Source organism: Euphorbia lathyris, chromosome 3, assembly GCF_963576675.1.
Source record: "Euphorbia lathyris chromosome 3, ddEupLath1.1, whole genome shotgun sequence".
Taxonomy (NCBI): Eukaryota; Viridiplantae; Streptophyta; class Magnoliopsida; order Malpighiales; family Euphorbiaceae; genus Euphorbia; species Euphorbia lathyris.
The window spans coordinates 38,997,454-39,020,248 of record NC_088912.1 but is presented as its reverse complement, the minus strand read 5'-3'; the positions used below and the strand labels follow the sequence as shown (position 1 = coordinate 39,020,248).

Here is a 22,795-nt window from a genome sequence, read left to right as displayed (position 1 = left end):
TGTTTTCACTCTTGGCGGTTCAGTTGTCAGTTGGAAAGCTACTTTGCAGCCTACAGTGACTTTGTCTACTCGAAAGCAAAGTATATGGCACTAACTGAAGCTGCTAAGGAGGGAATTTGGCTTAAAGGACTGGTTAGTGATCTTGGTCTACATCATGATCAGGCTACAGTGTATGGTGAAAGTTTGAGTGCAATTTGTTTAGCCAAGGATCAGGTTCATCATGAGAGGACAAAGCATATAGATATGAGGTATCATTTTTTGAGAAGTGAGAAGAGGGTAAAGGTGAAGAAGGTTGTCACTGCCGACAATCCTGCTGACATGTTTACCAAGCCCGTTTCACAAAGCAAGTTTCAACACTGTTTGGACTTGCTAAACATCAAAGATTACTAGTTTCCTGTGGGCAACTCTGAGGCAGAGGGAGAAGTCTGTTCATCTGGCACTGTCATGGGTTCATCTGTTATGTTTTCAGGAGGATTCAAGTCAAGGTGGAGATTTGTCGTAATGCCTTGAATCAGTATATCTTGTTTCCTATTCGGAGTAGTATTGTGTTTCAGATTTCTACTTGGATTCGAAATCGTGGGAACATTGTTGGATCATAGGTTCCTAGTTGGATTAGGATCATGGGTTCCAAGTAAGATTAGATTGGATTGGGTATTATAAATACCTCATTATGTAAACCTAATCATGTAATCTGTTTTTCTGCCTCCTAATAAATACTATTCTCCTTCTGCCCGTGGACTAGCCAACACAACGTTAATGAACCACGTAAATCTGTTTTTTTATTGTTTATTATTTATCTTTCGTTAATTCCGCACAACATCAAATATTTACTTTCTTGTTTAAATTCAACACTAATTCAATTTAATCATTTTTACCTTTCATTACTCACGGAGAATGCCTCTAAGAAAAACACATGGAAAGATCCAGCCCCATCTGAGTCGAATGAGAGCCAGAATCAAAACCGGGATCAAAACAATGAACTAAGGGTGCCCGTAGGCTTCGTGGTCGAGACTGTAAGCAATATCGAAGGTGCAAACCAGCAAGTACCTAAAGAACCAGCTCCAATGGACTTTGAGACGGTCATGCGGAATATGTAGATGGTCATGAACGCACTCTGCGCAACCAACGACGCCATCAAAGAAAATAAAGTGTTGGAGCTAGAAGAAAGGATTGTCGACCTCATTGGGGAAATTGGCAAAATCCCAAAAAAATGTGTAGAGATCTTTTCTCAAAAGTCAGCATCCCAAAGACCGGCAGACAATGGAAAAGGAATTCTTATCGCAAGTGTCGGAGAAAGATACGTTCCACCACAAGCTCGGGAGGAGGAACTTAGATTCAATGAGCGTGGTGACAGGATCAGCCCAAAACACATTCTAATCCCGCCACCTCAACAACATTTTAGGTCTCAAATCGGACCTAGTAATCACGCCGAATATTACAAAGAAAGCTATGTTCGTAATATGGGAGGGCAACGGGAGAGAAGGTGGATACCATCCACAACAAACGGTGCACACACGTATGGAGCCGATTGACAATTTGGGAGAGGCGCAACGAATAAAAAACATTGTACATCGTACATGAGATTTACGGACCAGATGTTAGGGAGGTGTACTGTCACGAATTCTAGAAACTGTATCCACGATAGTACAATCAACAATATCCTTTACCACATAACTTTAGAGTCCATGATTTCACTTTATTCTAGTCCACAGTGGAGCATGTTGTGCGTTTCACATTTCAGTATAGCGGATTAAGCATGGACACAAACTTCGACATGCTACGCCTACTTTTATTCCATGTGTCATTAATAGGGCCAGTATTTTTTTGGTACACCACACTACCAGCTGGGTCAATTTATGGATGGGAATAAATGGAAAAAGAATTCCACAATCAATTTTACCGTATAGATTCTGAAGTCTGTGTCGCAAAACTATCTCGCATGGCCGAACCCAACAGCATCCCAAAACATAGCCACTGGCAAAACCACCAAAACACCATTTTGATAACATCACTTTTCTCCTTTGATGAAGGCCCAAAAATAAAATGACACGCTAATTTCCAGATCTACTCCTACGTGATCATATTCATATCTTATTGTGCCACAAAATATGCAATGGACAAAGACTTCATTGTTATATTTTTTTGTTGTGGTACAAAACCTTCCAAATCTGATTGTCACTTCCATACATCATCACATTACTCCCTCTTAAAATAAAAGACTCATAAAGCATTATTTCACATTTCTGGTATCATTTGTTGACTGTTGGCATTTGGGAAAGGAAGTTTGAGTTCAAGCATATGTGAAGGCCCAAAATAATTACCAGGGCATAAATTTACATTCTTGGAACAAAATTGTTGTTTTCTAGTGCTACCGTAAATCCCCTTTTTAATGCCACATCAACTGTAAGCATTACCTTTATCATTATGGAAAATTTAAATGTTTAAAATTAACATAAAATAGTATAAAACATTTTTTCACTCTAATAGAAAAAGAGCTTCAAAGGAGTATTTCTTTTTTTTTAGTAATTATTTCCGCTGTTGTTTATACAACTAACCCCTTAAAAAACTTTCCAGTAGAAATGTTCTAAGACTTATAGCTATTACCTGAAGGTATATGTGAAAAACATGAAAACACTAAAAAAGAAAAACAAAATTCAATAACTTAGTTAAACGTGTTCATAATGTCGTATCATCATGATAAGTTCAATTTTAATCGAATTTTTATGTTATATTTACATACATTCAGTTACTTTATGTTACATTTACACAAGTTCAAGTATTTCTAATTGAAAAATAAAACTTAAGACCCAAAATGGAACCTAAACCTAAGTTTAGGCTCCACAGATAAGATTTACCCAATTCATCATATGAGAATTCTCAAACCTGAAAATTTGAACTACTTTTGAAACAGGATAACACATGATGATTATTAGTTGCATTAACATTCATACAGTCAAAATGAGCAAGATAAACAAAGAGAAGGCTATAAAATGGATGTTTGTTTATGTAATTAAAAGAGAAAACTGAAAGTAGCATGTTATTTAAAGCTCAACACTTGTTCCTCACAAATCATTTTTCATTCCAGGACACTTGTTCCTCACAAATGGCAGTACAAGTAAGCCATGCTGCTAAATGTAGGAAATTCATCCAAAAATTAATTGGTATACTTGTATTTTGATGGTGAAAGTATCACAAAATGTTTACTGCCTACGTGAAGTAAGAGAGGAAATTACAGTACTAAATGTCTCGTCAACAGCTTTGTTCCACATAAGAGCAAACTGCGAGCGAAATTCCTTTCCGAAAATCGGTTCTTTAAACTGGATTAAGTTCAAATATTAACATGATTAGTATTAGTACTGATTGTGCTTTACATATGAATAACAAAGTAATTGATTCATGGTTCACCATTACAATCCGTAAACTAAAATTACAAAACTAAATCAAATATGCAGCAAAGAATCCAAAAGATCATTCAGATAACATACGAAAAAATACCAGAAATATCATTGAGGTGAATGAAGAATCAGTAAACATCTCTTTCTTTTCAGTGAATAAATTTAGAGTAAGCTTAAGTTATTTATAACTTGAGTGACCAAGTATCAAACACGCAGAAGCAAAGAATCCAAAAGATCATTGAGATAACATACGAAAAAATAGCAGAAATATCATTGAGGTGAATGAAGAATCAGTAAACATCTCTTTCTTTTCAGTGAATAAATATAGAGTAAGCTTAAGTTATAGCTTGAGCTCCCAAGTCTTCTTTCTTTTTAGGGTAAAATAAATTCATGGCCTCTGAACTACAGTGTTACTAATATTATGGCCCCTAACCTTCATCTTGTAACAAAAAAGTCATTGAAGTTTACGTTATTGGAACATCAAAGTCCACATCAAAGAAAATCCACTTACAAAATTAACGAAAGGATGACCTGGACAAGTTTGACTACATCATTGACTCCTTTTTTAACCATGTAACCATACATTATGGCCAAATACCTATTGTGAGGTCATCATTTCGTTAAATTTTTAATGGATTTTCTTTGATTTGGACTTCAATGCTGCAATAATATAAAGTTCAAGGACTTTTATATCACGAAATAAAGTTTAATGGTTATAATGTTAGTAGTGCTATAGTAATCAATCACATTTGGTCCAATTTAGACAGAAATCAGCGAGTACATAAGGAGACCCCTTAAATCGGGCGATAGATTGCTAATTGGGTAGAACTGATTTTCTTCAAGGTTGTAGAAGCTTAAAAATAAGTGGCTTCCAGGATTATATGAAAATTGAAGCAACTAAGTAGCTTGGAGAAATATTAGAACGGTTATGTTGCGATTAGGAATCATCGAATGCAAATATTTAACGGGTTTCTTTATATATGCCCTAATTTCAGTCTAAATTGGACGGAATTTGATTGATTGTAATAAGCCAGGGGTCAATGTCATAAAATAATAGGTCAGGGGCAAACATAAACATTGTTTATAGGTAAGGAGTCAATGTCCCAAAATAATAGGTCTGAGGCAAACAGTGAGAGGCTAAATAATGCTTTAAGCTTTTTTTCACCAAGAGAAAAAGAAAGATTAATGATCTAGCGAAGAAATGTAGTACCAATGAAGTCATGAACAAAGCAGTAAATGAGATGGACGAAACGAAATTCTAGGGTTTCAGGCAAAAACAAATACGCAGAAAAGGAAAAGGAAGACAGGATACAAGTTAAACCTGGGATTGAGCATTTGAATTAGAAGGGTAAGCAGAAATTGAATCGTAAATTCGTCTCCTCTGCTCAAAAACAATAAAACCAACGCAAGCACTTCCCATCGCAGCTCCAAGCAGACGCTCCTGCAAAATTGCAACAACAAATTCTAATCACACGCAAAATAGAGCAACCATATTTAACAAGAAAAACATAAAATGTCGGTAAATACTTGAGCAAGAATGCTTATCATGGTGTTCCCCTGCTGGATTTCGACCGAGAAGAAAAGGGGATTTTTTTGAGACAGAGAGATGATGAACAATGGTTTTTCTCTATAATAATAATAAGAAGAAGAGGAAGAGGAATGGGCTCAGTCATGAAATATAAATATGGGCCTGAGCTATGTGGGCTTCCTTGAAGCTTTCCTTCAGTCCGAATAGTATCAGATGACTAGGCCCAGTTAGAGCCGTGGAAAAAAAGGGAAAATTACACAGAAATTCATATTTTACAAACTATTTACAGCTATGTCAAGTCATCATTTTGGATTATATCAAACTAGTAAAATTAGTACTTTTAATATATTTTAATGATTAACATTTATCAATTAGAAGTCTAGAATATATTTTATAGGGTTTATGATTTATGAATTTGAGTCTAAAATTTTTAAATTATGGTATAAAATCATAATATATACAGAATAATGACATATTAAGAATTAAGTTTGGTGATATGACTTAGTTGTAATTTTGTACTTAATTATGATATTTATGTATTTGACCCGGAAAAAAAACTTAGAAATTTTTACATGAAAATCATAATTAAGTATAAAAATTAATTATACTACAAAAATTAATATTAAATATATCATTTTTTTTAATCATATCAATTTTTCTATATATCATAAATAAAATATGATTTTATATCATATAATTTAAAAATTCTAGATCTTAATTTATAAATTCTAAACCCTAAAAAATATATTCTACTCATGTCTTTAAAATATATTAAAAATAAAGATGTATTTAGATTGATATAATTCAAATTATTAATTGGTATAGTTGTAAATATTTTTTTAAAAATGAATTCCAATGTAAATTTTCCAAAAACTTATGGTCAACAAAACCTGTAGTGAGGAAAATGTTGTGGCCAAAAGTGTTGTATGAAAAAGCTGATAAGTATTCGGTAGACATACTATAACATTGTAAAAGCCAATGAATAAAAAGTAAATAAATATATAGATATATATTGTTGTTATATCGAAAATTATGAAAGCTACTTTTTTTCAAAAGCTATAAATTGTAATTTATCCTTAAAGCAGTTTTTCCAGTTTTTAAGGAAAGCAGTTTTGCGTTTACTAAACTCAATATTGTATAAAACGTTAGGCGCTAGTCGGACGGACAGGGTCTTCGAGGATTAATCGGGGATTGATCGGATTTGTATTTTTTTATTTGTTAATCAACAAATTGTAATACAAATTCAAATAAAATATGTATTATACTATCTAAAAATAATAATATAAAATTATTTAAAATAAAAAAGTACGTATATGTGTACCATACATCTTTAAAAATGTGCAAACATCAACATTCAACAACAATATTATTGAAACAACTCAAAAGTAATTATAATAAAACAAAAAAAATAAGATTAAAAAAAATAAAAAATAAATTTACAATAAAAAAATACTTTCATTCATCATCGCTTAGGAGCCTAGCCACAGTCCTAATGGTTAAAAATTACCTAGGGGCTAATAAAAACGTTTAGAAAAACTAATCGAAAAAAATCGGAACCTAAGTGGTCCAGATGGCTTTCTTTTTGAACAGTGACTAAACACTACTATTAGTGTCTAGAAAAGCAATAAAAAACGCATCGTATACGACAAGTCTGATCTATTTTGTCCCTAGAAAAAAGAAAAAAAAAAAAAAAGTATAAAACAAATCTTGTAGTTTCAACTATTGTCAAACAGAGTTTCTTGTGTTTATAACCATTAGTAAATACAATTCAAGTCAAAGAAATACTTTTGTCCTCTATCTTTTCCTTTATTCTCTTTTTTTCTCATAAATCACCCTCACCTTCTTTTGCGTCTTTCCCTTTCTTGTTCACTTGCTCGGATACGTCAGCACGAGAGAGCCATAATACATCTAAACAAAATTTAAAAGGGTGAGACTAAGAACACATAATTAAGAATTTTTTTCTTTGAAGGAGGTAATGTTAAATATCATTTACAACCTTCATACTGTAAAAATAAACCATGGAAAAGAAAATAAAGCAAATGACCATATCAACCCCATTTCACAACAATAAATTATATGGATGCACGAATTTACAAGAACACTACAGCTCTGCAATGTTGTTTATATGGCAATAGTTATAATGAAAATTCAAACTTCAGGTTCTTCATATAAAGAGCAGTCGAGCAGTGGCAGAGAGGAAGAGGATTAAATAGTGGGGCTGGGACAAGGGAATTTAGAAATTAACATAACCTGAAAATCAACACAAACATGAAAATTAACAAAATTTTAACTCAAAATTATCAGAAACAGAAAAGAAAAAAGTTCAGACGAGCAAATAATATCGTAGTGGTCGATGTTTAGACGAGCATATTGCCTCGTGGTGGTACGATGTTCACAGGTGAAAAAGAGAGAGTGAGAATTAGGTAGCTGGCCAAGGATTGAGAAGAATTGAGCAGAGCAATATATTACTGTATTATTACTGTATTCTTTTAACTACTTGGAGATCAAACAGAAGCAATCCAATGAAGGCAGAGCCTCATCTTCTCCAAGCAACCTATTATTTGATAGAATCAACCATGTGAACAAAGGGCAGGCATAGCATAGGCTTATCTTGTAGACATCAGCTCAAAAGATGCAGTTTCAAAATACAAATTACTGGGAACTGCTGAACCACATATCATGCATAAATTATGCAATATACAGTTAGTAACACATCCTTTCAATGTAAGCTAAAATGCCAACGAATACAAACCACCACGTGTATGATGTTCCCCGAGACAGGTTGACCATCATCCAACCGCTAATTACCATCCCTTCCTCATTCCGTAAGGGTGGCAGTTTCGGACAGGACAACATGATTTACAGAATTGGCATCTCCATCCAATATTAAAAAAAAAAAAAAAAAAAAAAAACAATCGACTTATTCACTGCCCAAAAGAGAACTAACTCACTGCAAAACTATTCTTCAAAAAACAGATGTAAGGGCCATACATTTCACTCTGTTTTTCAATATAATAAACCAAGCTAGATTTCAACTCTCATGAATATGCATTTTCTACCAATACTATTGGTTTAACAAGTAATTCATTGTAGAGTCACTAATTGTAGTTTGTACAAAAGTTTACACACAATGTTGGCTCTAAAAGAGCGGCTTAACAGAAAATATTGCAAGAATTTGAAGAATAACTTCTTCATTAGGTAAAATCCCATCTCTTGAATTCATCACAGATTTCCAAAGAGAACCCAAAAAAAGAAAAATTTGAAAAGCTCAATCATTATTCTCTAGCATCACATGCCTAAAGATCAGTAAAATATAAATCCCAAACCGGTTTGAGCTACAAAAATGCACACAATGCTGCTTTTTATAGTCAATTTCTTGCATACATATATATGCAGAACAAAACAGGCTAGAATTCATAATACTAGCTTTGAACTAATTAATCACCATTCAAAATTATAGCCAGTAACACCCTCCAAATAACCCAGCATCAAAGCGAAGCAGAAAGTAAAAATTGCTGCAAATTATGCATGAATCAACCTAACATATAATCATCAAAGCATTTAACACACTGTAGTCCAGCAATTCCAGCATATGTATAATAGGGTATAGAACCAACCTGATCTTCAAAATCTGGAGCAAGAGGAATAGTCATTACATTACAGAGTCCTTCACATCTTCCAAAAAAAGGTTCAGAAACTTCCACACCAATTTTTTTTTTTTTTTTTTTGACTTATTGTTGTTATCACCTCATGAGTCATTATAAATAAGGATAAGGGCCCATGTTGCCCCTAAGATTATTGGAGAATATCAATTTTACCCTTATCATACAAAAGGGCTCAACATTATCATCGTAGTAGAAATCTTAGCTCAATATTACCAATTCTCAAAGGATTCTGTAAAGTAGAGGTCTTTCCCAATAACCTTAAGAGCTAATTTGGACTTTATCTCTCACATACATATAGAAAGAAAGTGATCGACAAAATAATATATAACAAACACAACACAACATTATTTGTTATTTCAGAAGGACACAAACTTTTGTTATAAGTTGTTAATTGCTCAAAACGTACATCCTACAGTATCAGTTTCGTCATAACATCTTTTATAAGCTACTTATAAAAGATGAAACATTAGTTAGGGGAAACAAGAGAAATCTATGTTAAGCTAACCATGATTCAAAATGCTCGTTTTCTTTTGGAAGATTCAGCCCTATTTTTACATGTTAATCTATTATGCCCACTCTCCTTGCATATTTTGCATATGATCTTATTTATTGGCTCACTTGGATCCATTTCATTCCGTACGCGTGTGGACTTTGGTCGTCCTTTCTTCCGTTTGGTTTCCGAGTTAACAATCACTGTCGGTCCACTTAAGTCCGGCAACTCTTGGTTTGTCAATGGTTGGAATACGGTCTTGTAACAATTCAATGACTCTTCCAATGTGAAACTCTTGTCAACAAGAAGCCAAAAATCCATTTGTATGTGTTTGCAAGCTGCAATAGCATGTGAACATGGCATTTTTTTCCCTTGAAACTTCCCACAATCACACTCTTTCTTCTGTAGATTCACAATTCGAGTATTCCCACCTTTTCCCTTGATTGGATCATAAGCAGTAAGTACCTCAAAAAGGCCAGTACGACGATCATATTTTGCCACACTTTGACCATTTGCCTTTTGTGCATTATCTCTCATGTTTTTAACACAATATGGTGTAAACTTTTCTCCACTCTCAAGTAAATGGCGGTAAAAGCCTCTGCGTCGATCAGAGTAAAACACCATTTGTGCAAATGTGTGTTCAACAATGCTAGTAATTGGCATATGACGTACCCCATTTAACATTTTGTTGACACATTCTGCAAGACATGTGTTTGTATGTCCAAATCTTCTCCCACCATCTTTTGAAAGAGCCCAACGCTCAGGAAGGTATTGAGTGGTCCAATTGAACGACTGCTCATCCAAGTCACGAATCCCTTTGATTTGCTTTACAAACTTCTGAGTTTGATACTCGTTCCCTACAAATAAGAATCGATTACACTTAGCACTTGATCTATAAGTAAATGATAATTAAATGTTGGAGATTAAAAGTCAGATGATCAGCATACCAGCCTGATACAAGAGATCTTTAATCGTGTTATTATGCATGACACCATTGTAGCTGCTCATGAAATGCCGCAAACAAAAGCGATGATAAGCAAGTGGTTCTTTCCAACCCAATGTATCATGGTTCATTGCATAAGTCACTCCAACATGTAGATTAGAAATAACACAAATACCTTCACGCTGAGTGACAAATTGACGAATACAATGCATAAACCAAGTCCAACTTGATTGATTCTCGCTTTCAACAATTGCAAAAGCAACTGGATAAATTCGATTATTTCCATCAATTGTTGAAGCAATCAACAACGTGTGACTGAATTTCCCATACAAGAATGTTGCATCGATAAGCAAAATGGGTTTACAATGATTAAACCCATCAATACACGGCTTGAAAGACCAAAATACCCGTTTGAACATCTTGTGATTAGGATTTGACAAATCATCAAGAACGAGTATTGTAACTGTACCTGGATTGCAAACTTCCATACGATCTAGGTAGGCAGGCAACTTACGGTATGATTCCTCCCAATTGCCAAACACTTTCTCCATCGCCTTCTCTTTTGCAATCCATGCTTTCTTGTAGGAGATCTCAAATTCAAATCGCTCTTTTATCTTTTGTATGATAACATCAATTTTTAATTTTGGATCCTTGCCTACCATCTCCAATATATAACCAAAAATCATATTGGAATCCAAATGCTTGTTGTCACGAGAAAGAACAGAAGCACAAGTGTGAGGACCAACATATCTACTTATCATCCAATACCCTATGGATCGTTTCTTCATCGCCCTTAACCTCCAAGAACAGCCATCGTCCATCTGAATACATCTAATCACCCATAAAGATGGTTTCGATTCAACCACACAATATGATACATTATTGTTGATGGAATATTTCTTCACTGCATGTTGCACATCATCCTTTGATGAGAAAATCAAACCCTTGCTCAGTTCTGATGATCCATCCCATGTTCGAACCACATTATTTCTTAAAGTTGTTTCATCTTCTGTTTCTTCTGCAGCGAACATATCACAATCCACTGGAACATTCAAATCAATTACACTTGGATTAACAACATTTGCATTGTCCCCAATAGTACTACATTGAGCTCTAGCTCCATTACCACCATCATCGTCCCTAACCTCATCTTCAAATTCCTCATGATCAAATGCATCATAATTATAACAATCATCATCTACTCTTGTATCATCCAATATTATGTCATCGTCGTCATCATCAAGTTGTGGAGGCCCAACATCGTAGCTCAGTTGATTACCAAGTTCATGACTGTTGATATGATTTTGTGAAGTTTCAGTTGTAATAGGAATAGGACACTGTAATTGACTAAACCCGCCATAATCAACACATTTCCTACATTGAGAATCTCCGACACACATTGATCCATCATGAAATGGTTGATTAACATTATTGCAAATTTGACTATTGTTGTTATGAAATTCAGCAGGATGTTCAGTTGCGGCACTCTCGTACTCTACAAATAGTTCAACGTGCATGTAACCTTTATTTGAGCTCAAATTTTCAAATATGACATCCATATCATCATCATCCACAATCATCAAATATGACCAATGCATTGAACCTTGACCAACAATTAGGTTCTTATAAATTATCCGAGTAACCTTTTCATTTCTACTTAATCCTATAGCACTTGACATCCTACCAATCAATTCAATATATGTTGGTCTTCTCATAAACTTGATTCTTCTTGTCCTTGCAGATGCTTTAGAAAAATTGTATTCGAAACCAGCAGCACCATGTTTTATTTCACCTCCCCAATGAATGATGAATGAAATGTTTGTTGACATTATATGGTACCTACCTACACATACAAATATAATCACTGAAACACTTGATTCTAAAAGACATGATCTAAGTACTAAATGTAACTATGATCAATTTCAACTTCACTTAACAATTTTTCCTACATTTTTACTATTAAGTTCAATAAAACATATCTTGCACATGCATTTAGTAATACTAAGTTATAGTGATAAAGGATTTATCAATGAATTTGAATTTTTAATTTTTATTTCTCTAAGTTTATTTATTGTATTGCAAACTCCTATACCATTTGTCTGGGTAAATTGCATTGATTGTCACTGAAATTTGCTTTTAATTTAAAAAAAAAAAAAAGACTAAACTTCATTTTGTTTCAACAAAGTCATTCAATTTTTTTATTTTAATAAAGTCACTCTTGGCGTAACGGTAAACGTTGTTGTCGTGTGACCAAAAGGTCACGGGTTTGAGTCTTAGGAGCGGCCTCTTGCCAAATAAATTGACAGGGGAAGGCTTGCCCCCAGTACACCCTTGTGGTGGGACCCCTCCCCGGACCCTCTCTCAGCGGGGACGCGTAGTGCGACCGGGCCGCCCTTTTTTTTTAATAAAGTCACTCAAACCAATTCAGACAAAAAAAGCCTTGGTGCAACAGTAAACGTTATTGCCGTGTGACCGAGAGGTCAGGGGTTCGAGTCTTAGGAGCGGCCTCTTGAAAAAAAAAATTGGCAGGGTTAGACTTGCCCCCAATAGACCCATGTGGTGGGACCCCTCCCCAAACCCTCACTTAACGGGACACGTAGTGCACCAGACCGCCCTTTATAATAATGACATGCCAACAGGTTTTAAAGTATAACACGAAGTAAGTGACAACCATGTAACAAAAAACAAATACAATTTTTTTACTGTCAGCCACCTAACATTCTCAAGCAGTGAATTGAGTAAATAAAAAGTATTTTTTTTTTTTTTTTTTTGTCATGTGGTTGACACATATCATACTTAAGAATGGTTCCCATCTAATCGAACATCTCTGTATCAAAATGATCAATAAAGCAATCAAGCTATCCTTCTGAATCATTTGAAGCTAAGATTCTGAATCAAGATTGACACTTATACACTATGAACTTCCAAATTTAAACAGGGATTAATCTTGAAAAATGAAGTATAGCGTAAAATCCTTGGTAAAATATACAAATTTTCAGTTTGACCAAGGAAAACAAAAATTGCATAATCTAACAGAGCAATGTAGTACTAAATGACACCAAACAGTAAATGAGATGGAAAAAAATTAGGGTTTCAGGCAAAAACAAATATCCAGAAGAGGGGAAAGAAAATGGAAGTTAAACCTGAGATATGGCGTATGAGTGAGAAGGTAAGCATAAATTGATTGAAAAGGTTCCTCTCCTCAGAAACCGTAAAACCCTAGAAATGACTCCCCATCGCAGCTCCAACAAATTCTAGGGGCAAGCAAAAAGACGAAACATATTTAGAGAATCAGACATAAAAGCCCAGGTAAATACTTGAACAGTAATGCTTAACATGTTGCTCTACTGCTGCTGCATTTCGATGACACAACTTTTACTGCAAAGAGTGAACATCTTGTTTTAGTAAATCGATTCTTGAGTCGGAGAAGAGGTTGAGGAGAGATGCAGGATTTCTTCTGTCGGTAATAATAAGCAATGGACTCAGTCAGTCATGAATTCTTGCTATGGGTCTAATTAGGTCCAAAGTAGCCCTTTGGTAATTTTACACACGACCAATCTAAAGAGGGCTTTTTACATGTAAATGTATAATCATATTAAGAAACTTAATTCTAATATGTGATTCTAATATGTCATTATCTTTTATAAAAAAATTATGATTACATCATATTACAATTTAAATATGGTTTTATATCCTAATTTATAAATTTTAGACTCTATTTTATAAATCTAACCCTAAACAATATATTATAGACTCCTAATTTATAAATCCTAATCCTTAAAATATATTAAAAATAATGATTTTCTTAGTTTAACATAATTCAAATAATAATTTGACATAGTTGTAAATAATTTTTACAAAAATGTATTTCTAGATAAATTTTCCATATAAGTGATACAGATCGGTTTTATCTGAAAGTTTTAATCGTAAACTTACAAAGATATTTCTTCTCTAGCTAAACTAGAAGGAGTTAATCACGTGTTTTATGGACTAAATCCATAGGAAATAAGAATTCCCCATTGTTGAAGGTGAAAAACCTTAACAAGTTTCTTGAAGAAGATTTAATATTGATTGATAAAAAGTTAAGGATTACAATTACAAAGAGATGAATTTATATCATCTAAACCTAATTGCTAAATTATAAGAAAGGGTAAAGACTATAACTAAATGAAATAATAAGATAAGGGTAAAATGGGTTAAAATAATAATGGATGGCATAGGTGTAAATATAGGAGTGGTAGAGTTGTAATTAGGGGAGGTGGCAAAGGTGTAAATAAGGAGAGGCAGAGTTGTAAATAAGGAAGACAATAAATGGTCCCCAACACAAGAACTTGGTGAAGAAGCATCCTCCAGGCGGGATACGCCTCGCGTGGGTCTTGCTACGCCCCGCGTGGTGAAGCTCCTGAACTTGGTGCGTCTCGCCGATGAGGTTCACGCGTGGCGTCTCTGGTATTACGCCCCGCGTAGTTGACCTCCTGGTTGGAACTCGTTCTGGATGTCTGATATGCGCCCCGCGTATGAGGAGGCACGCCCCGCGTGCATGAGCTCCTGAACTGCCCTCCGGAAATAGGACCTTCCACGCTTCGCGTACGAGAGGGTACGCCCTGCGTGCTTTGCTGGTTGCCTTTGTCCTCATCTTTCACGGTTGGCTCTCCCCGGGTCTCGTGCTTCGCTCTTCCTCCGACTTCCTTCGTACGGATCCGAACCCATAGGGAGATGCCCCGCATCATACACTAATTCTCTTAAAAAGAACTTGACCCCAAGTTGCTTGCCACATATTAATGAGACGTGTTCGTTGTGAACGGACCCAAACCCTCAAGTCGAACCAAGGTGTTGTTCGAGATGAATTCAAGGAGTACACTCCAAATATTGCCGGACTCACCTTCTCCTCATGAGCTTTTCCCCATTATCTCCACAAGTGCCTCACCCCGGACTTCATCTTCCGTGGTACTCATCTCCCAATCTCCACCAATATCGGATGCTCTACCAACATCGAATGGTATGTCTTGGCGAAGCTTGTCAAACCACTTCCCAATAAATGCTTGGACGATCTTCCAACGTCCCTCATTTGGTTGCACGGACCACCTATGGATCCTCTTGATCTCCCCATCACGGACTTGAGGAATCAACACAATCTTCTTCCGCTTTTGGCCTACCTCGAATTGAATGCCCCAACGACACGTATCAACCCAATTAGAATCAATCTCACAAATATTCTTCAAAACCCCAACATGATCTTGAGTCGAATATGCCCGGACCTCAATGTACCTCACGCCATCAACCCGGATGCTAGGCTCAATCTCCACTCGCTCATAGCCAAACTCAAATGACATGTCCCGGTGCCATATATCAACCCAAGTTAGAGCGATCCCTTGAGTACTCTTCACAACCCAAACATGACTTTGAATTGAATATGCCCGGACTTGGCTATCACTTATTCCACTAACTCGGCTATCATGCTCATTCTCTCCTTGCCCATGGCCCACATCAAACAGAATATCCCGGCGACATTCGTCAACCCACATTATAGTGAACCCAAGCACACACATAGTAGCTCCTCCTTCACCTTGGGTTAACAATCTCGGAACTTTCAAGACTTGCCACTTTACTAACTTGGCCATTATTCTCCAAGCCTTGAATTCCGTCAATCTCCTCAACATCTCTCGGGCAGCTATTCCCATTCATCAAAGACTTCATAAACCCCACTCTCTCCATCACAAGATCACTTCTCATTGACTCCTCATAAGGTTGATGCTTCCTCAACAAGCACAACATATATCCACACACATACATTTCAATAAGGCACACAATAGTGAATTTCGAATTTACCAAGTCTTGACGCCCTTCCATCTTCTCTATATTCCTCGGGAAGCCATTCCCCCTCAATAAACAATCACCAAAGCCCACAACAAGATCATCCCTCATGGACCCATCATAGGAAATGTTCTCCCTCAACATGAAGCTCACATTCCTCAGAACAAGCTTGCCTCTCATAGGCTCATCATAGGGAAGGTTCTCCCTCAACATACACACCCAAGATTCCAACACAAATATCTCAACAAAGCATAAAAGAATAAGTTCAGATTTTACCCAATGAGTGACTCGATTCCTTTGCATGTGGCATGTGCTAGGCATCTCGGTGCTATCAATAGGCTTCATAGAGCAATCTCCCTCCTCCTCTCTAGAGCTCAACTCACCATATGTAGGGCTAGGTGCACTATCTCCCGGATCCCATGATATGTCATGTGGTAGCTTTCTTAAAAGTGGAAGCCCTTTAAGAAGCCCTTTAGGTGGCTCATTAGAAGACATGTACTTGTCACCCTCGGATCTCGGCTCAACTTCCTCACTTCCAACTTTGCTCTCCTCTTTCTTAACTTCATTCTCCTCTTTGGATTTGACTTTATTAGGAGAGTGGCTAGCTAACTCATCCATGGAACCCAAGTCAAGATGATTCAATGTATCACCCGTTCCACCAATGCACCCGTTCACACTCAACTCCCGAGTTGGACAATCTTCCAAAGTGGTCTCCATTTTCTTACTAGGAGAACTCTTCAAAGGTGTAAGGACATATCGGGTTCCACCTTTGCGTATGGTGTAGGTGTTGCTTCTTCCCGCATGTGAGGCATCACAATCAAATTGCCATGGCTTACCAAGTAGCACATCACAAGCACCCATCTCCACAACATCACACGTAGCTTCATCCCCATAAGCTCCAATAGTGAAAGGAACTTTACACCAATGAGTAACTTGAAGTTTTTCCACCTCGTTGACCCAACCAAGGCGGTAAGGTCTAGGATGTGGCTCGGGAACCAACCCAAACTTTCTCATGGAGAACCGACTAATGATATTCACTTGGCTTCCTCCGTCGATCACCATCTCACACTTCTTCTCAAGAACTAAGCATCGAGTTCTAAATAATCGATGATGTTGGCTAGGCTCCTCTTCACTAGGCATTGGCACCCTAGTCACCAAATACACATTGTGCTCATTGCCGTCATCATTAACTCCATAGGTGTCTTCTGTTAAAATATTAAATAAAATAAACTTAATTTATAATAAAAATAAAATAAATTTAATTATTAATGTGTATGTGAAAGCATAGAAAAACATGTGATGATGGGTTGTGATGATGGGCAGAGAAAAAAAAACAAAAAAATCAATAAATGTCATTGACTAGTTTAGATGTGGGTATACATCCACGTTGATGTTTCTCAAATTAGAAGAAAAATATTATACTATATATAAGAGTTAGTTCATTGTAATTTGATGGTATGTATGGTGAGAAAGATAAGAAAGTTTGATTGAGTGCATTGTCTTCTCCCATTTTTCATTTTTTCTAGTTTCTTTTTTCATAAATTAATAGTCCTCAAAATCATATGTTTGGTCATCACAAATTATAACTCAATCCTTACCTCATAATAATTCCAGTCCCTTTAATTTTCAACAAAGTGATATCAGAGCCATATTACGAGAGTCAGTCTTCCGCCAAACAGACCCAATAAAAAATGTCAGACGGTCTCAAACTTCCTTATCAATACCCTCAGCTCACCAAAACCAATTATTCAAGTTGGTGTATTCAAATGAAGGCGTTACTCAGATGTCAAGATGCCTGGGATATTGTCGAAAAAGGCTACGTAGTCCCAGGTAATGAGGCAGCGTTGACACAGGCAAAAAAAGATACTCTACAGAAAAATCTTAAAAGCGATCAAAAGGCGCTTACTCTCATCCATCAAGGTTTGGATGAATTAATGTTCGAGAAAGTAGCCGAAGCTACCACCGCCAAACAAGCGTGGGAAATCCTACGAGTTTCTCTTCAAGGGGAGGAGAAAGTTAAAAAGGTTCGTTTGCAGATGCTGAGAGGAGAATTTGAGACGATGAGGATGAAAGAGACGGAGGCCATCAGTGATTACTCATCCCGAGTAAAATCTGTCGTAAATCAGATGCGGCAGTATGGAGAAAAAATTGAAGAGTCCAAAATTGTTGAAAAAATTATGCGATCACTACTACCAAAATTTGATTACGTAGTGGTGGCTATGGAGGAGTCCAGAGACATCAGCGAAATGTCCGTTGATGAAGTTGTAGGGTCATTACAAGCATGCGAGGAGCGGTTTGAGAAACGAAGAGAAGATTCCGCAGAACAAGTCTTAGCAACGAAAGCTGTGTTTAAAAATGGCGAAAGTAGTCAGTCCGGCAGAGGACGCGGAAGAGGTCGAGGAGGAAATGGTAGAGGATGAGGACGTGGCAGAAGTCAAGGCAGAAATGAAAATGGCAATAACAACAATGACAGAAGCACTCAATTCACGAGAGGTAGAGGAAGAGGCCGAGGACGTGGTCAAGGAAGAGGAAACTAGAGGCCGAATGAAGGACACGCAAGTCCAACATTTAATGTTACAATTGCTCTAAGTATGGTCACTATGCGGTGGAATGTTGGAGTCTGCCTAAGGAGGTAGAGGAGACTGCCAATAATATTCAAGATGAGGAAGTAACTGGCACAGTGATACTTACCTACGAAGGTGAAGAAAATCGCGAAAATAATATATGGTATCTTGACAATGCGGCAAGTAACCATATGTGTGGTGACAAAAAGATGTTCGTGGAGCTCTATGAATCCGTTCGCGGTGATGTTGTATTTGGAGATTCCTTCAAGGTTCCTATTACAGGCAAAGGAATAATTCTTATTCGGCTCAAAAATGGCGCTCACCAGTTTATTGATAATGTTTATTATGTTCCTAGTATGAAAAGCAATATTTTGAGTTTGGGATAGAGAAAAATTATGAAGTTCACATGGTGGATCGGAAACTACTCTTGTTGAATGAGAAAAAGGAGTTCATTGCATGAGTACCAATGGCGAAAAACAGAATGTTCACAATTAACATTCAGACGGACGTGGCCAAATGTTTGAAAGCTTGTGTGCAAAGTCCCCCCTGGCTTTGGCATTTACGGTACGGGCATCTCAATTTTAGAGGACTGAAGCTGTTGGGACAGAAGCAGATGGTAAACGGATTGCCTCAAATTGACCAGCCTCATCAACTATGTGAAGGATGTCTTGTTGGAAAACAATTCAGAACCAGTTTCCCAAAGGAGTCCATGTCAAGAGCAAAGGCACCACTTGAGCTAGTTCATACAGATGTGTGTGGACCGATCACTCCACAGTCCCTGAGAAAAAATAAATATTTTCTACTTTTCATTGATGATTATAGTAGAAAAACTTGGGTGTATTTTTTGAAGGAAAAAACAGAAGTTTTTGAGACATTTAAAAAATTCAAAGTCCAAGTGGAGAAAGAAAGTGGTCATTTTATTAAGGCACTCAGATCAGACAGAGGCGGTGAATACATGTCCATCTCTTTCAAGCAATTTTGTGAAGATCATGGAATCCGTCATTTCCTTTCAGTCCCCAGATCACCTCAGAAAAATGGCGTAGTAGAAAGAAAGAATCGAACGGTGCTCAACATGGTGAGGAGCATGTTAAAAGGCAAAAATTTACCGAAGGAGTTATGGGGCGAAGCAGTGGAGTGTGCTGTCTACCTGTTGAACAGATCGCCAACTGTCAGTGTTTGGGATCAAACTCCACAAAAAGCATGGAGTGGAATAAAACCCAGTATTTTTCATTTGCGTGTTTTTGGCAGTGTTGCTCATGTCCATGTACCGGATGAAGAACGCAAGAAGCTAGATGATAAAAGCAAGAAATACTTGTTTGTGGGCTATTCAGAACATTCCAAATGGTATAAAATGTTCGATCCTCAGACTCAGAAAATCATCATCAGTAGAGATGTCACCATTGATGAAGAAGCGGTTTGGGACTGGACCGGTGAAAAAGAAAACAGCTACAGTTTTTATCCTTTCATGGATGAAGACATTGATCAAGAAGAACCAACCACAGTCATAGCCATAACACCAGCAACCAGTTCAACATTAGCAAGCTCATCCAGTTCGAGTTCGTCCTCGAGTGATGAAAACAGTTCAGATGAACATCCACCCGGAAAGCCTAAAAAATTCATACCTATTAAAGATCTCTATGATGTAACAAGAAATCTCGATGATGAATTAACTCTTTATTGTCATTTTGTTAATGATGAACCAACAGATCCAGAAAAAGCAATGAAAGATGAAAAATGGAGAAAAGCCATGGAAGAGGAGATTCATTTGATCGAGAAAAATAAAACATGGGAGCTGACATCACTTCTGGCCGGTCAAAAACCCATTGGAGTTAAATGGGTGTTCAAAGCAAAGAAAGATGCAAACGGTGAAATTGTCCGACATAAAGCAAGACTGGTGGCGAAAGGGTTCAGTCAACGACCCGGAATTGACTACAATGAAGTTTTTCTCCTGTTGCCAGAATGGAGAGTATTAGACTGGTAATTTCTGTAGCTGCTCAACATGGGTGGAGAATCCATCAAATGGGCGTGAAATCCGCATTTCTCAACGGATATCTAGAAGAGGAAATTTATATCCAGCAACCACATGGGTATGTTGTGAAAGGTCAAGAAAATAAAGTGCTAAAATTGAAAAAGGCACTTTATGGTCTTAAGCAAGCACCACGAGCCTGGAACAGTCGTATTGACAAATATTTTCAAGAAAATAGTTTTGTCAAATGCCCACATGAATATGCCCTGTATGCAAAGGTGAAAAATGGAGATATGTTACTTGTTTGTTTGTATGTGGATGATCTCATTTTTACAGGGAACAATCCTAAGATGTTTGAAGAGTTCAAGAAGACAATGGCTCGTGAGTTCGAGATGACTGACATTAGTCTAATGTCATATTATCTTGGCATTGAAGTGAAGCAGAATGACGACGGAATTTTTATTTCTCAAAGTGGTTTTGCGAAGGAGATCTTAAAGAAGTTCAAGATGGAAAATTCTAATTCCGTCATCACACCAGTCGAATGTGGAATCAAGTTGACGAAAGATGAAGGTGGAGACAGAGTCAATCCGACATTATTTCGAAGCTTGGCCGGAAGTCTCAGATATTTGACGTGTACGAGACCGGATATTCTTTATGCAGTCGGCTTAGTAAGTCGATACATGGAAGCCCCAACGGTGTCACATTGGAATGCAGCAAAAAGAATTCTCCGTTACGTGACAGGTACAACTAATTTGGGATTACATTATTCGAAAACTGACGATTTCAAATTAGTTGGGTACAGTGATAGTGACTGGGCCGGTGACAAGGATGACCGAAAAAGTACAACTGGTTTTGTATTTTTTCTGGGTGATACTGCATTTACATGGAGTTCAAATAAGTAGGCAATTGTGACACTGTCAACCTGTGAAGCTGAATATGTTGCTGCAACCTCATGTGTCTGTCATGCAATTTGGCTCCAAAAATTGCTAAAAGAATTTCAAATGAGTCAAAATGATCCAACAGAGATTTTTGTCGATAACAAGTCTGCATTGGCATTAGCTAAAAATTCAGTGTTCCATGACTGGAGTAAACACATTGATACAAGGTATCATTTTATTCGTGAGTGTATTGAGCAAAGGGATGTGACACTGAAGTACGTGAAGACACAAGATCAGATTGCAGATATTTTCATGAAGCCGCTGAAGTATGATGTGTTCAGTCATTTGAGAGCTCAACTAGGAGTCATGAAAAATTAAGTTTAAGGGGAGATGTTAAAATATTAAATAAAATAAACTTAATTTATAATAAAAATAAAATAAATTTAATTATTAATGTGTATGTAAAAGCATAGAAAAACATGTGATGATGGGTTATGATGATGGGCATAGAAAAAAAAAACAAAAAAAATCAATAAATGACATTGACTAGTTTAGATGTGGGTATACATCCACATTGATGTTTCTCAAATTAGAAGAAAAATATTATACTATATATAAGAGTTAGTTCATTGTAATTTGATGGTATGTATGGTGAGAAAGATAAGAAAGTTTGATTGAGTGCATTGTCTTCTCCCATTTTTCATTTTTTCTAGTTTCTTTTTTCATGAATTAATAGTCCTCAAAATTATATGTTTGGTCATCACAAATTATAACTCAATCCTTACCTCATAATAATTCCAGTCCCTCTAATTTTCAACATCTTCATCTTGGCTCCACTCAACACTTCTCGCCTCATCCTCATCTTGGAACCGATTTTCTTCATCATCATAAGCATCTTCATTTCGGTTCCACCCAACATTTCCCGACTCATAGTCATCTCGGAACCGACCATCATCATGCTCATAAGTATCTTCGTTTCGGTTCCACCCAATATTTCCCGACCCATAGTCGTCTCGGAACCGATCTTCATCATCATAAGCTTCTTCGCTTCGGTTCCACTCTACATTTCCCAACTCATCATCATGATGGAACCTACCTCCATCATACTCATAGATATCTTCATGGTAGTTCCGTTCAACATCCTCCAACTCATCATCACAATAGAATCTACCTTCATTATCTTCATAAGGAGCCCCGTGTCGATCCCACTCAACACACCGATGCTCACCCTCATCATAGTAGACCCCATCTTCGTCTTCCTCATAAGCGGCCCCATATTGGTTCCACTCAATACTTCGACGTTCATCCTTCCCATGGTAAACTCTACCATCTTCATCATAATCAAACTCATATGCACTATGACAAAGTTCACCATCCTCACATATTTCATCTTCGGAAGCGTGATCTCTCTCTTCAACCTCATCCTCGAATTCGCCTTCATAATAATCACACTCCTCATGTCTTACTAGCTCATTCTCGGATTGGTTCTCCTCTTCACCATGGTTGTATTCAAATTCATTTCCATCTTCATCCACGATCCATCTTTTCCCAC

At 36.7% G+C, this 22,795-nt stretch overlaps 2 protein-coding genes and 1 long non-coding RNA gene across 5 annotated transcripts; all 3 read right to left on the bottom strand.

Moving 5' to 3' along the window:
* Positions 1-2,920: 2,920 nt before the first annotated feature.
* On the bottom strand, positions 2,921-5,021 carry LOC136221805 (uncharacterized). The gene is made up of 3 exons (XM_066009230.1): positions 4,923-5,021; positions 4,717-4,836; positions 2,921-3,317 (listed from the first exon to the last, which is right to left on the bottom strand). The coding sequence occupies exons 1-3, from the start codon at positions 4,941-4,943 to the stop codon at positions 3,201-3,203; spliced, it is 258 nt and encodes an 85-aa protein (XP_065865302.1). The 5' UTR covers positions 4,944-5,021; the 3' UTR covers positions 2,921-3,200.
* Positions 5,022-6,466: 1,445 nt separating this feature from the next.
* LOC136221692 (uncharacterized) lies at positions 6,467-8,641 on the bottom strand. Of its 2 annotated transcripts, none has more exons than XR_010685270.1 (2): positions 8,541-8,641; positions 6,467-7,173 (listed from the first exon to the last, which is right to left on the bottom strand). It is a non-coding gene; the product is annotated as an uncharacterized lncRNA (long non-coding RNA). The 2 variants fall into 2 exon arrangements; XR_010685271.1 differs by having other exon boundaries at positions 6,467-6,831; positions 8,541-8,635.
* A 284-nt stretch (positions 8,642-8,925) lies between these two features.
* Positions 8,926-13,518, bottom strand: LOC136224674 (uncharacterized). Of its 2 annotated transcripts, XM_066013081.1 has the most exons (4): positions 13,358-13,518; positions 13,165-13,275; positions 10,026-11,864; positions 8,926-9,935 (listed from the first exon to the last, which is right to left on the bottom strand). In XM_066013081.1, exons 2-4 carry the CDS (start codon positions 13,196-13,198, stop codon positions 9,100-9,102), a joined length of 2,709 nt encoding a protein of 902 aa, XP_065869153.1. In that variant the 5' UTR covers positions 13,199-13,275; positions 13,358-13,518; the 3' UTR covers positions 8,926-9,099. The 2 variants fall into 2 exon arrangements, with proteins under 2 accessions (XP_065869153.1, XP_065869154.1); XM_066013082.1 differs by having other exon boundaries at positions 10,026-11,860; positions 13,165-13,518.
* Between the last annotated feature and the right edge of the window lie 9,277 nt (positions 13,519-22,795).